Source organism: Montipora foliosa, chromosome 1 (genome assembly GCF_036669935.1).
Source record: "Montipora foliosa isolate CH-2021 chromosome 1, ASM3666993v2, whole genome shotgun sequence".
Classification (NCBI taxonomy): domain Eukaryota; kingdom Metazoa; phylum Cnidaria; class Anthozoa; order Scleractinia; family Acroporidae; genus Montipora; species Montipora foliosa.
Genome location: NC_090869.1, coordinates 28,983,173 through 28,997,997, shown reverse-complemented (window position 1 = coordinate 28,997,997; position 14,825 = coordinate 28,983,173). Strand labels below are relative to the sequence as shown.

The window sequence follows — 14,825 nt, the reverse complement described above, 5'->3', positions numbered from 1 at the left end:
CAGAATTTCATCCAATTTATGGACGACGAAACATGAACAGTTCAATCATAAGATTAAACGCAAACACGTTCAAAATGTGTTTTTGGCGTTGTCTCTTGCCGAGTTTGAGATGAACACAACTCATAAAAGGCATATACAGCACCGGTCAAAATAAGAGAGAAAAGAAATACAACAAGCCACAAAGGCTCAATCTCGAGAGAGAATAGTCTTTAAGAACATAAAAGAAAACCCACTCCAACAAAAGATTAAATTTAAACCGAAGGAAATAATGTTTACTATCAAATTTGTTCGAAGATCTTCCAAAAAGGGTCTGAGGCGTCAGGAAAAAAACATTTAAGAATTGCATGAGTTTACTCTCAGATTTCCAGGGCGCTGCCATATTGAATAACTACGACGTATTAGGGTTGCCCTTTTGTTACAATAAATAAGTTCTTTGTATAGAATAGGGCAATAACATTCTTTCCTACGATTTAACGTTATCTTTTTGTTGAGTGAAGGTGCAATTTATAAATTGGTCAAATGCAGTTGTAGAGACGAGGGAAAAACGACTACTTAGGAGACCGAAGTCACCTGAAAGACGGCACCAACTGTAAATAACTCCCTTCCCTCGCTCTTTTGCCACCGTTTTCATTAGTTGGGTTCCCAGTGGCTCAAGATGGATTGGAAAGTCGTCCAGGAACGAGACAACTGTCTACAACTGATCTAACTAAATAGTGACTGTGTATATCGTATCCCTTCTCAATTTAGCCTTGTTCATATCATGCTGGTTGTCCTTGAGTCAGTAGATTTCTTTCGCGAGTCCGTTTCGTTTTCCCAATACTGATCACGTGACGTCCGATACTCAGGAATTTGATCTTTCGTTTGGTTCGTTAAAAAGAGTGTGAAAACGAAATGTACAAGTGAATGAGATCAATCGACTCAAATTTGAAACCTTTGTTTCAGAAGGGAAACAAGAGCCCCCAATAGAACGTCTAATTGATTAACTTTTCCCATGACTTCTCCTTTCGCTAGGAAAGTCCATGAAAGGACGTTGTTACTTATTTGCCAGGTGTCGGAATTCAGCGGTTGACTAGAAACAAGTATAAAAAATAGTTTGATTAATTAAGCTTCCCACCCGAGAGAACAAACATTGATTTTAACCATATTTGAGTGTCTTTGCTTGAAACACGTGTAAACTATTGAAAATTGTCATAGGAACCTCTCTCCAATTCTTAATTAGGGTAACAATAAATCACGCAAAATTTGGCTCTTCTGCGTCTCATTTCACAAGAAAATCGACCTTAAAATACCTGGGGTCGACAAAAACACCGACAAAAATATACAAAAGTTGTACGCTCCCGGCTAAGGGTTCCAGGAGACGTGTCACCAATTTCCAACGAGCTTTCTTGTGTGATCAAGTTAACGCATCACCTTGTTATTCCAATCTTGCTAAAACTTCATAATGCTTTGCATCTCTTTCAAGTGGGAGGCTTAATTTTGTTAGCCTATTTGATATTTTTAATATCCGCAACTGAGTCGTCCGCTCGTTTGACCACTTGCTTTCCGTCTCCACACCTGCAGTTCAGTTGTCAGATGTCAACTTGAGGTTATCTTAGGAGAGATCTGGCAGCCATTTGTAGCATCTTTAGGGATCGTTGTCTTGGACCCGAGGCTTCTTGGATAGCAGACTGAAGCTGCTGACACAGTACTTCTAACACACCAGGCATATGTTCTCTTGTTACGTCATCGCGGGAGTCCAATGCCATTAGTGCTTCCTCAATATACCTGTGGGGTAAACAACGGATAGGTCATCAACAGCTTTCATTATGAACGACGACGACGAACGAATCCAGAACGTCACAAAAGCGTAACATTGATTCACTAACCAAAAACATGACAAGTTGCGATAAGTGTTTGACAATTGTTTTGCAAGTTGCAATTATTTTCTTTATTTTCTCTCCGCATTCTACCCCACTTAAACTAATTTCATTTCTGGGCAATACACGTTTCGTGGAACGACTTGTTATATTAACCCATGATAATTCTGAAAACTGATGTCTTAATCGCCCTACATTTTAGATGTTTCACGGCTTCCCTATTGTTAAGGGCTTTCAGTTATGAAACCTCCAGAGCTTACTTTTTGTTTTAAGGTGACGACTAATTTACATTGACCCAGTCAATAACAAATTTTCCCTTTTAAATCTATAAAAAAAATACTAATTACCCAATAACATATGGCTTATTTTTACGGACGTTTTCGAGAAGTCCTTTTTAAAAATAAAAACGCTACGTGCTACGAGGAGCGGGAGATGCAGTTGAAGAACGGGAGGGGGGGGAAGGGTGGGAGGGGGAGAGGTAGGAAGAACCGGAGAGTAATTTATTCTCTCCATCTTTTTCATCAATGCCCCCGTAATCGAGCAGGATCCCATAAACCACAACTCGTCGAAAACCTGGCTGCTAAGCTTTAACTACTAATTGCAAGGCCTCATCTACAACGAACATGCGTAGTTTCTCAAAACTTTCCTTCCAAGCAAAGATGGGACCATTCTGAGAATCGTAAATCGTTTGAAACCAGGTGTTTTATCATACTTAAGTGAAATACGATCGTCCGAGAGTGTAGTCCTGGGAAGGACTGTTTAAGATGACATTGACTGACGTTTCGACACCATGAGCGGAAGTCATCTTCCGAGTCAAGTGATCAGTCACTTGACTCTGAAGATGACTTCCGTTCAGGTTGTCGTTCGAAACGTCAATCAATGTCACCCTAAACAGTCACTCACCAAGACATTCGTAATTCACTTAATTATCATTTTGAGCACGTTACATAGTCGCACCCATATCTTGGTGTTTTTGCGCACCAAACCGTTACAGTGGGCTGAGCATTGTTTCTCATAAAGCTTACTGTTACCATCTCATCTCAAGCGACTATCAAGTCCTCTGAGGCTTTAGTCTACGTTATTTACGTAGTTACCTACTGTCTTAATTGTTTATTGCTGTTGAAAATTGTAACTTGTGCTTGAAACATCTTAAAGCCTCCCGCCCTTGAGTTAGCTTACCAGCTACTTAGAAGTGTACTCAACATATGTACATATAAACGAGGAAAGCAAGGACTGTATATTCTCCGTCGATTACAGGTATCAAAATCAGAAAAGCTGCTGTACTGCAAAGATCATTGGCGTAATGATTGGGACATCACCGAAAAATGAAAACTTCAGTCAACTATGCATAGATTGGGAGGGGTGGGGAAGGTTCCAGCATTGTATTTTGACTGACCCTCTTGAGGAGAGGGGATATACGAGAGTCGTTGGGACCCACAGGGGGGCAATTTGTGCCCGCAACTATTCAAGTTGTAAATGTTAATAATAAACGACGGCTTACTTATGCTTGAGCTCGGTATCAACAGTGAGATCCACTGACAGTTGTTGTATGAGAGAAAGGAGGACCGGTTGCGATAACGGACATGGTGTCTGAGAAAAGACACTGTCAGCATCCACATTGGCACACACATACATCACCATATTCAGATCCGATGCCGTCAAGGCCTGAAAAACAATGCAGAACACACTAACAAAAGTTCAAGGCCAATAGCTTTTTTTCTTCACCTCTCAAGGGGCATTTCAAAACCGTGCCAGTTGATTCACTCAGTTTATTGTCCTCATCTTCTAGTATTGGGCAGACAAGTGCAATTACTTGGTTGAGCGGGAACCTACCACTGGAACGTTGACCTCCCGCCAGACGGAGACTGAAGGTCTCTCTGGGATATCTATTTTGAAAAGTAGTAATAGTTATATCTAGTAACAGCTTTATCTGTGGTTTACCCGCATGTTTGTGTCATAAATGGCGGCTTACGTATCAATCTTTAGTTTTTTATGTTAATTAGAGCTACTGACCACAATCTGGAAGAAACATGCTTCGCATCGACCGAGTCTAGAATGGCGTATTAGCATATGAAAAAAAAAACCCAAGAAAATTATTATCCTGACGCCATTATGGAAGATAGCGAGTCGCACCCGTTCGGACTCCTGGCACTACCAAAAAGCACAAGTAACACAACAGTTTTGGACATTCACCTCCTGGAACGCCTCGCCAACTTGTCCAGATTCAAGCAGCTTTGTAACCACCACCTATGGAAAGGGAGAAACAGGAGGGAATGGAATTACATTACCCACTGAACCGCAAAGAAAATTTATTAACCACTTTCGACAAGAATCAAAATTCACTTGTTCCTATTCCCTAGCTTATAGTCAAAACTTCCTATGTTGGAACCGAAAAGAGAACAAACATACGATTTTGCTGAGTCTGGAATCGCAATCGAGTAACACTTGTTGAAGGCGAGCACTTCAACACTCTTGCCACAACTATCACCTAGATATTGCATAGTTTAAGTCCCTACCCGCGTTTGTTCCAGATCAGGAGCCTGTCGGATGGGGCTTTGAGCAGAGGAGGTTATCATTTCACTGAGCTGTTGGCGTAAGCCCTCCAAACCTAATCCCATTTCCTTTTGAACTGAGTCTTGAACGGATGTTAACACCTCTGACAACAGCCTTGAGAAGATTTCTTCACGAAGACTAATAAAGATTACCGTAAATTTACTGAATTAGTTTCCTGTGATAAAAGTGATTAGGAAGAGCCATCCCAGTTGCAAGCTAAGGCGATGGAAAAGGGTGTAGATGGGTCTGTCCCAACACACTCACTGGCCACAAAGGTCTGACTCCATTCGCTATTTTCACATTCCCCAAAATACACTTTGTTTGCCCGCCCAATTTTGCATAAAACATTGTTTTCAAATGTTCTCGGGAATATGCAGTGTCTTAGGAGAATTTGAAAACAATGGTTTAGGCAAAATTTGCGGGGGCAAACAAAGTGTATCATGGGGAATGTGAAAAAAGCGAATTGGGAATGGTTCAAAATATGTAAAATAACAGATTTAAATTAAAATTGTATTAACACTCGGCTAATGCGGGTTCTCAGAATAACTGAGGGATCTGTCTCTGCTTTACCATCGGTAAATTGTTGGATTTTCTATTCCAGTCAGATAAAAAGAGCTCAGTTGTTCAAAGTTGGAAATTGCAGGTTATTTGCTGATTGCCAAGAGAGTTTCCACAAGATCTTAGCCTCCAATTTTGACTCAAACTACATTGTTGAATCCCTTTTGATGGGCAAAATTCAATCATTTAACTGGAGATTTTAAACAACTGAATTCTTAACCGCAAGCCTCGTGTCACAACCTTTTTCTGTAAATGACACTGTGGGTCAGAAAAGAACACACACTATGTCTGCAGAGAGAAGGGCATGGTGTTCCCGATGTTATGGTCTGCTTTTGTTCAAGCCGCCTAGTGACGCACATTCCGATGGCCATATTTGCGAAAATTGTGAATGGTTAACATGATATCCTTGTAAAATAAAGAAAACAACAAAAAATAAAGGAAAAGCATACCCTTCCACAGACGACGACAACTGTTTCTGTAGCATAACTTCAAAGTCAGCCAAGATGTTTGAAGACATTCTCTCAGTTATTGCTTGGAATGACTTGGTCTGAGCCTCAAGCTGCTGTAATACCGGGGCAAGAGACTCTTTCTCGTCTTTTCTACGACTATCCAACGCAGCAGTTACCTGATGAAGATCTTCGAGAGAAATTTAGAGTTGATAAGTATATTCTAACCACGGATGTTACATTATGTATTCCTCAGGTATACAGCTAATCATTAGACGTTGCTCGATGTATGATGATGAAACGGGAAAATAACTGGCAGTAACACGATCAAAATTAGTCCGCTATGAGCTGGATAGGGACCTTAAGATCTCTCACAGCGAACACCACGAAAACATAGCAACAAATATCGCGGCGTTTTGACCTTTTGTACATTTCTTTCCAGTTCTCTGGAAATCTGCCAGGAAAGTTTACCGAATCTCGATTTGTATGGAAAACAACCTCAATAAAACGACGAAAAATATATTTTTGATGTTGCTGTTGCTTGAGGACTGTTCCCCCAAACGAAGTTGAGGGTGGTTAGGCTAGCTTGTAAGAGTTAAATCAGTGACCTGGAATAATTCCCCTCCCCCCCCCCAAAAAAAAAAAATTAAAAGATGGTCTTCAATTTTGCATTACACCGACGTTGACATCACTGTCGAAGATCTCAACGTCCTTAGTAATTTCGTCCCTCAGGAGGGAGAAAAAGGTGAAAATGTGTTAGTATCTACTGAGCTGAAAAAAGTAAATTGACTTCCGTGGGAGATAGAGCCTATAAATAGCGTTGCTCTTGATACTTTATTTGCGCGCGCGCTCTCTCTCTCTCTCTCTCTCGCTGTTTCTTTCTTTAAAGCTCAACCATTCCACCCACCCAAAGGTTATTTTCACTCAAAACAAAATATTGAACTGTTTGACCATCTCAGCACCTTCAGTTAGCAGGCGCTAAATATGGACCACTCCGAGGATCGAAAAACAAACGTGAATTACGCAGACTCACAAGTCTTTCTCCAAACTGTGCAAGACAAGAACAACAATCGTGACTGTGGCGGACGAAAATTGCTGCGTACGTTTGAATGATTGTTTCTTGACAACGCTCTCTAATTTTACGATTTCGGAAACGTTAAAACAAATGCTTTGACTTACATTGCTGTGTTCCTTTATTAAACGAGTCATTGATTTGTTGAAACATACTCTGGCAAGCTCTCTCAAATGATGGCAGTATTTCGCGCTGGAATGCTTCACGGTAAGTCACCTGGATGGGACCCTGCAGAGCACTTGATGCTGCACCGCCTATGGCATCCACCACACCCTGTTACAGAAATAACAATTGGATATGTAGGGCTCTGGGTGCTTCATACTCGTAAGGCGTTTTCACACGACTTCGCGGCGACCATGACGAGCTTCCAAAAGGGCGGCCACGTTGGTGTGCCAAACAAATCCTCTGGGAATTGAATTCTGTTTTTCATAAATCATTTTTTTGTTTGCCTACTAGTTACGAGGGAGAAAACACTATTTAGTAAAATCATAAAACCACTGACGTTGAGCTTTTTATTTTGTCAACCAAAGACGAGTTACTGTAAGCATGACTTAGGCTAATCCGCTTTAAAATAGAGCGTTTCACATGACGTCACGGCAGCCATGTTGGTGTTCCAAAACAAAGAAACGGTCGTTTCTTTTGTTTTTTTAAATTAGCATCCATTCTAGCCGTCACGTTAGTGAAAACGCTCTATACCATGACAACCAATAAGACTGATACCACTTAGCTAACAGTTAGCCCGCAACTTTACACAGGCCTCCTTTGTTAAAAATATAGCATAAATATCTTTCGCAGGGGTAATGTCTTCCAATTGTGCAATCCACAAGGCGGAGAGAGAGAAAAATCATATCCACGCAACTGATCCTGTCACGCAGGTGTTCGAGAGGGAAAGCAATCCTGAATATTTGACACTCAACTGAAACCGTCACGTCAATGTTGAACCATCAACTCACATAGCCATGTTTGCCTCGTTTTGGTGAAGGCTTCGAGAAAACCAATGACCAAACAGCTGGGATCTGATTGGTGGAGAAAAAATTAAGAAGAGATGCCCAGGGGAGTGTGCACGTATGTGGATTAGATGGCGGCCACATGTCACAAAAATCCCAATCACTTAAAAGCGCAGATTCCCTACGTTCGGCAGCTGAAGGGAAGTGGATGGAAGTGGTATTAAGCAGCCCAAACGAACCTGTACGATCTGATCCCTCAAGGTGGATATCTCGTGCACTGTACGTGGGATGCAAGATAACCTCTTTAGTAAAAATGGGGTTCCTTCTTCATGTACCAGAGCAGAGATTACGTCAAACAAAAGAAACAAAAGACAGAATACAAAACAACTCCAAATAAAGACTAATCCCAAGTGACCAGAAATACAATGCTTCCACGGTACCTTCAGAAAGACACAGAAAAGGGGTCTGCAGCCATCACGATGGACAATGTCCTCTCCACCAATCAAAACAAAGCATTTGCTCACGTGGTTTTCTCGACCACTCAAAAACCCCCCACCAAAACGAGGCAAATAAACTATGTGAGCTGATAGTGCTACTCATCACGCAATAATTCACAAGAAGGTCACACAGAAATCCAGCAGTACAAACTTTTGAGGAGTATTGGTGTGTATATCATTAACTTTTATGAAATGTAATCATAAGCTAGCCTACCTAGGTTACCTTTCACAAAACTGCAAAATTTCGAAAATTTACCATACAATGGGTATTTTTTTAAACGGTTAAGGCAATTAGTGATCAGGTGCTATTTCAAAAAATAACCATTACCAAGCATCTTGAGCAACATTTCATAATCAAGTCAGACATCAATTCAGACTCTTGCTTGCTAAGCAAAATCAAAACTTCCGGAAATACCCAAATTACAGGAATTTTAGAATTCAACCCGTTTACACAATGAAAGAAATTACAGTTGAACAATTTATCAAAACGTGTGTTATTGCCATTAACGTTTTTCACAGCAAATAATGAACAGAAAAATCTTACCTTGCTCTTCACCAGTTTACTAATACTTTCCTTCAAAACGGCATCTGTAGCTGTCAATTTCTGCCAAAAGAATATGAAATGAATTACAAGAAGCTGGGGCCGTTTCTCGAGAGCCTCTTAGCCTGCTTGCAGGCGGTAGATGTTGTTGTCGCCACGACACATATATCAGACGCCATACTGGAAGAGCGTGGGATAGGTCTAGGCCAGGTGACAAAACGACGGGGTGGGAACCCCGTCGTTTTGTCCCCCGGACCAGACCTATCCCACACTCTTCCAATATTGCGTCTAACCCTAATCCCGAAACGTTTCGCACCTATTTCGGGAATCCCACGTCCCTCTCTATCTTCAAACCCTGACGGTTTTGAGGCAGAAAACTTTGCAACTTTGTTGTTCTTTCGAGTCTGGTAAATTTGCTCAAAGACCAGCTTTCTAAGATACGCAGATCACAGCTTCACAACTGGCTTTTCGGGCCCAAAACGTTTATGGGCCTTTCGAGAAAAGGTCCCGTAGAGATCATGGCTGCGTAACCAAGACGAATTCCTAGTATGCAGAGAACCTTTACTCCTGGAAAACTGTTAACTTGGGGAGTCACGCAAGAGCTCTAACGCGCACCGGTGGCTCAGTTGGTTGAGCACCGGGCTGTCACGCGAGAGGTCGTGAGTTCAACTCCGGCCGGACCAACACTCAGGGTCCTTAAATAACTGAGCAGAAAGTGCTGCCTTTGTAATTAAATCTTCAAATGGTTAGACTCTCTAGTCTTCTCGGATAAGGACGATAAGCCGGGGGTCCCGTCTCACAACCCTTCAATGTTCATAATGCTGTGGGACGTAAAAGAACCCGCACACTTGTCGTAAAGAGTAGGGCATGTAGTTCCCGGTGTTGTGGTCTGTCTTCTGTGGTATATCATGGTTGGGAGGGTAAAAAGGGCCCACTTAATTGGAGCCTCGCTCTGTTGTGCGACCCCCACCACAGTTGTGGTGAAAGTTACAGTAAGTGACCATTGGTCATGAACCATGCCTCCATCGTCTGCGACAGTTACAGGCTGAGTTAGAGTCGAACTCAATCTGAATCGAGGGTTTATCTCCGGGTACTCTGGTTTTCTTCCCTGGTCAAAAATTATGTTTTTGTTTACTTTAAAAGGACGACGGGTGTGTTCTGTTAAAGGGGTTATGTCACGCAAAATGATGTAATTTCATAACAACCAAAATGCCCAAAAAGTAGAATGAAACATTAAACTCGTGGTTAACTAAAGATTTTCCCTAAACACCCTAAAATAACGTGATATAGACCCTTTTGCGTTATATGCGTCCACACCTTGCGTATTCAAATCGTAATCACCCGTCAAACACACGACAACGCTACAACGATGCACAAAGCTGGCAATTTATGAGCCCGCACGCAGCAATTCAGCGCCAATTTTTCGTTTGGTGTTGATTAGTGTTCATGTTTAGTGTTGTTCACATCTTCTAACATGTCGAAATCAGCGAACAAATGCAGTACATCTACGATCAAGAGCACGGCGGACGCATTATTTACTCAAATATACTCCCTCCATTTTTCTGGTACAACAATCCGCTTCACAAAATTATCCTACCACGCACACGTTCGTCCAGGCCTAACCCGAAATCTTCGTGGCGTAGTTGGCCTTCTGTTTAACCGTTTTACAGCCATTATTGTCAAAGCGGACGAGGAAAGCATCCTTGCTATTTTTAATCGCTTTGTTAAATACTCAGCTTAAAGATGTAAGAACGTTAAAATTCAACTGCATGCAAACTATTAAACTTGAAAGAAGCTGAAGAAGTAAAGACACAACTTGTCTAGAAACCGTCACTTTCATTTCCAAAGAACGAGAATGACGGAATGACTGGACTCGAGCGATGACATCATCGCATTCGAAAACCTCCGTTTTCGTCCGTCCACGTTTTCAAAAGTCTTCACTCTGGAGGCCATTTTCGGTGACCGAATACACCGTTTACGTGTGGACGGAAGGCAAAAACTGTGAAAAAAGTCTCCGTTCTCAAAAGTATCTGGATAGGTGTGGAATGGGCATCTTGTGCGTTACAAAATTGTCCACAATGTGCGCCGATAAATAACTATTTTGCGGCTAGTTACCTGTGCCAGTGTATTGTTGAGCTGTTCCTGTAAAGAGCTCAATACTTTCTGTACAGATGGTACCACAGCATTCTTTACTTCAGCTTTCACTGCCTTATCAAGTTTGCCTGACAGGGTGGTGGTCAGAGTTTGTGACAAGGTGCTCTGGAGCTGCTCGTGCCGCTTCTTATCCGCCGAATGTTTCTCGCGAAATGCTTTATCCAAACGTTGAGCTGAAGAGCTGGTTAAGAAAAAAAGGCTTGAACTTTGTCAAATTATAAGTTATGCTATTATGAACAACTCCTTAACGAGTATTACAATACACAAGGAAGAAACAGAACCACGCTCGTCGGAAGCCAATACCCTGCACGTGTAGATATCGATGATAGCAGTTTCCAATATTAAATTCCTGTTGCTGCATTCCTGAGCATGTAGCTTAAGAGGGATCCTCTTTGCTCGTTTCCTTCTAAGGAAGCAAAACTGTTCGTCACACATTACGGAAATCACACAGCAGAACAGTTGTCAATCATAGTATCGAAAGTTGTCGTACTATTACTCCAGCATAGAGCGGTTTTCAAATGAGTGTCGTAAAACCAAAACCAAAGTAATTACTTTGGCCACTCAAAAAGAACGGAAACAATCCAGTAAACCAATCAAAACTCGAAGTAATTACACGTAGCCGACACAAAGCGCGGGAAAATGTGCACGCGCGAGCCACGATTGGTTTTGGTTTTACTTCTGATTGGTTCAAAAAGTGGCGCGAGAACTTTGAACCAATCACTGAGTGAAGTAATGTAAAATCAAAGTAATTCTCTAATTACTTTCGACACTCAATTGAAAACCGCTCTTGCACCACTAAACGAAGTGATGTCTTTAGAATCTCTAGCCACGGCATTCAATCAGGGGCAAGGAGTAATTTTTCCTGTGCTTTACCTTTTGCTTCTGTAACTATCAATTGACAAACAATTTAAAATAAGGCCCATTGTTATATAGCTGGAGTTTTTCCCGCTACAGCGCGCCCATTCATTGGCTAGTTCATGGTCACATGGCATTTAACAATGAAACTGTTTACCGCCAAATGCCATGAGCGGGCAACATTGCGAAAACTATTACGTCAAACGGGGAACAGTTCACTGTTACCCGCCAAATGTTGACCGCTGTTGCACGTGATCAGAGCGTGCAGTTGAAGGTGGCCTGATGTTGTCGCTGGAATCTGGGCGCTTCTTTCAAAATGTTTGACCCATTTGTTTTGCTATATAACAAATCACTTAATGACTGGTCCCGAGGGAAACAGTTCATTTTGTTTCCCTCGAATTTCAATGTTTCCCTCGGCTGCGCCTCGGGGAAACATTGAGATTCTCGGAAAACAAAATGAACTGTTTCCCTCGGGACCAGTCATTAAGTGTTTATTGTTTTATTATCACACGTTAAATGAAACTTCTAACATAGGATACATTCCTCCCTAGAAAATTCAGCCAGACTGTTCTCCAGCCGTCCGGACAATCTCTCGTCAACATTTTGAACTTCACGAGTAATTGTTGTCATGCTCTGTTGTTGTGCCACCTGTAACAAGTTAAGCTGCTGACGGAGTTCTTGGATATCTTGCTGTTGAGACTTAACTAAAGTCAACAGTTCTCCAAGAGAGGATAACACACTGCTATCCTGTAATTAAAGAACAGGAGGACAGAGATTAGAGAACAAATTCACGAATTAAAAAAACAAACAAACAAACAAATTTAAGAATGGTACAATCAGAACAACCTACGGCAAAATACAAATTACAGAAGATTTACAGACGTTCTATAGCTGCCACCTAACATTACATGTACATGTACAAATATCGATGTCTCCTCTTAAAAGCGAGTCTAAGTGCGGCGTTTTCATGTGAAAATTAGTTTTCATTCATATGAAAAGTACCTGTAGAACTAATTATCATCACAAAAACACTTAGACTCGCTTTGAAGAAGAGGCAGACGTGACCTCGGAAATGGTCTATAAGGAGTACGGTAGGGGAACGTGAATGTCCCCTTTAGTTTTACTTATCTTGGTTCAATATCTGCTGGAATTGCACCGGCGGTATTAGCTTTCATTAACACTGGCTGTTATCTCAGTAAAACTGTTATTTTTTTTAAACACAGCGGAGAACATGCAAAGGGCGCTTTTTAATGCACAGACTATTTATAACTGTTTTTTTTTTTTGGCGACGGATTACCGAAAAGAATTAAGAGGGAACATGAAAAAGTTGGGTGAACGTTTCCAAGTTCTTGTAACTCGCATCAAGTCGATAAGAAAATTGTTTGGCTGATCCTAGATTCACTTGAAATGATGGAAAACGTGATGAAGAAATGATTTCAATGCGATCAAGGTATTGAAAAGCGACAAACTCATGTTAGACAAGAAATCGTTTCAAATGCCACGCTAGTGCATGTAAACCAACTTAAGGTTAGCCCTTGCTGCGAAGAAAAAATGTACACAGGTACCTCAAATAAGCTACGAAACCATTCAAAGTAAAAATACAATTTATGAACAATGGAATGACGGTTAAAAAGTGATTTTTAGTTCCACTTACCATGATAGGCCCTTGGACAGACTGAGGGGCGATGTCTATTGTATTTGCAGGAGTGGAAACAAAACTGAGAAGTAGAAAAAATATTCATTGTACAGAATAATGGAGAACACACTTTGATCAAAGGCAAAGAAACACACGGGGTATATAGCTGAAGACAGTAAACGGCTGAAAATGCTTCCAAGTTGGTGAAAAGAGAAGCAAAGGTTCATGCAGCAACAAGTACACCGACCCAACATTCAATTAGTTGTCCAAACACTGTAAAAAAATTACATTGTTCAATACCTTGAAAGAGGTGAGAGTTGCTTTGTTCCAACATTGAACGAAGCTGGTGTACCAACGGGAAGAGCATGTGCTGACTCAGGGCTTTCCCGTCCAGTTGGAATCAAATCACCCTCAACATTCATACCCCATGAGTCTAAAAGTCCGTCGTCATTGGAAAAAATGTCTTGGCCATCAGCTTGGACATCATCACCTTTTCCTCTGTCATTATCGTCCAAATTGATCAGATTTCCTGTTGCACGAGCAGACAGTGGTCTCAAGCTTTCACTCATGCTGGAGCCAGAGCTCGATTTTCTTTCTCTTTCATCTAATTCCTCTTGAATTTCAGCCTCTGGTTTCTGAGATTCTGGCAACTCTTCCTCGCCTTCATCTTTAGCATCGTCGTCCACTAAAACGTCAATATCAGGTTCTCTGTTGACTGGGCTCGCTGATCCACTTGTGTTCCTCGGAGTTGCACCCTTTGAACCACTCTCTCCATTATGTAAATTTTCACTCATTATGACGTAAGCAGTAGCTTCGGTTTCAGTCATTGAAACAGGGACTAGAGGTTCAGAGAGAGGCACCTTAGGACCAGTATCATTCTGTATGGGTCCAACCCGAGGGCTAGACTGGAAATAAGGAATAGGCATTGTGGTTGGCTGTGGAGCACTGACAATGGTTGGTGACTCAGGAAGAGGTAATGATGTTGGCGTCCGAACACCACTGTCGTGAAAAGAACCTTGAGGCGTCCCTGAAGAACTTGATCTGATAGTAGTATCAGATACTCGAGACGAAAGGGAGGAAGCAAGAAGCTCGTCAACTGATCCTTCTGACGTGTTCAGTCCAGAGACCATTGTAACACTACTTCCACTGCTGCTTACAGCCTCAGGGTGTGAAGAGTTTTTAGACCCAGAGTTTTTAAAGGCCTCTGGTGTCATAAGTTTAGTGCGAATTGGATGAGGTCCATCAGTACATGTAGCTTCATCATGTTCTTCAACATCTGTGCTGGCTTCTGTTCCTGTGTCTATTCCACTCAAGTCAGAGAGTGCATCGTGTATAACTGAAGGCAAAATCAAAATACGCCTTTAGTAAAGTAAAAAAATAAATTTCTGCGTGCAGACACTTGCATCAAATTGCGACAATTTCTTTTTCAGATAATGTACTCCAAAATTACTCACACACTTAAAAATGCTTGATCTATTTTTTCTGTTTACGTTTATGGCTATACTTGGGCTAGAAAATATGAAATATCATTTTTAATTTTGATAGAGTGAGTAGGGGTTTCCCATTGACGAGTAAAATCGTCTGGCGTTAGACAGAGTAAAATACTAAGTATGGCCGGTTTAGGGGTGAATACTTATAGGTTAACTAACAAATGCATGGAAAATTAAGAAAAGATATTAAAATATATTTTAATGATATAATATAAAAATA

At 41.3% G+C, this 14,825-nt stretch overlaps 1 protein-coding gene across 1 annotated transcript in view; it reads right to left on the bottom strand.

The window, feature by feature from the left end:
• LOC137996117 (enhancer of mRNA-decapping protein 4-like) overlaps positions 1–14,825 on the bottom strand; it is a 39,151-nt gene continuing 24,326 nt past the window's right edge. Inside the window, exons 16-26 of the mRNA XM_068841546.1 lie at positions 13,416–14,451; positions 13,134–13,197; positions 12,019–12,226; positions 10,586–10,797; positions 8,474–8,533; positions 6,593–6,758; positions 5,417–5,603; positions 4,373–4,547; positions 4,050–4,103; positions 3,358–3,521; positions 1–1,764 (exon numbers count right to left, since the gene is read on the bottom strand). Coding sequence (XP_068697647.1) covers positions 1,587–1,764; positions 3,358–3,521; positions 4,050–4,103; positions 4,373–4,547; positions 5,417–5,603; positions 6,593–6,758; positions 8,474–8,533; positions 10,586–10,797; positions 12,019–12,226; positions 13,134–13,197; positions 13,416–14,451 — 2,504 coding nt within the window. The 3' untranslated portion in view covers positions 1–1,586. The remainder of the gene's footprint in view (positions 1,765–3,357; positions 3,522–4,049; positions 4,104–4,372; positions 4,548–5,416; positions 5,604–6,592; positions 6,759–8,473; positions 8,534–10,585; positions 10,798–12,018; positions 12,227–13,133; positions 13,198–13,415; positions 14,452–14,825) is intronic.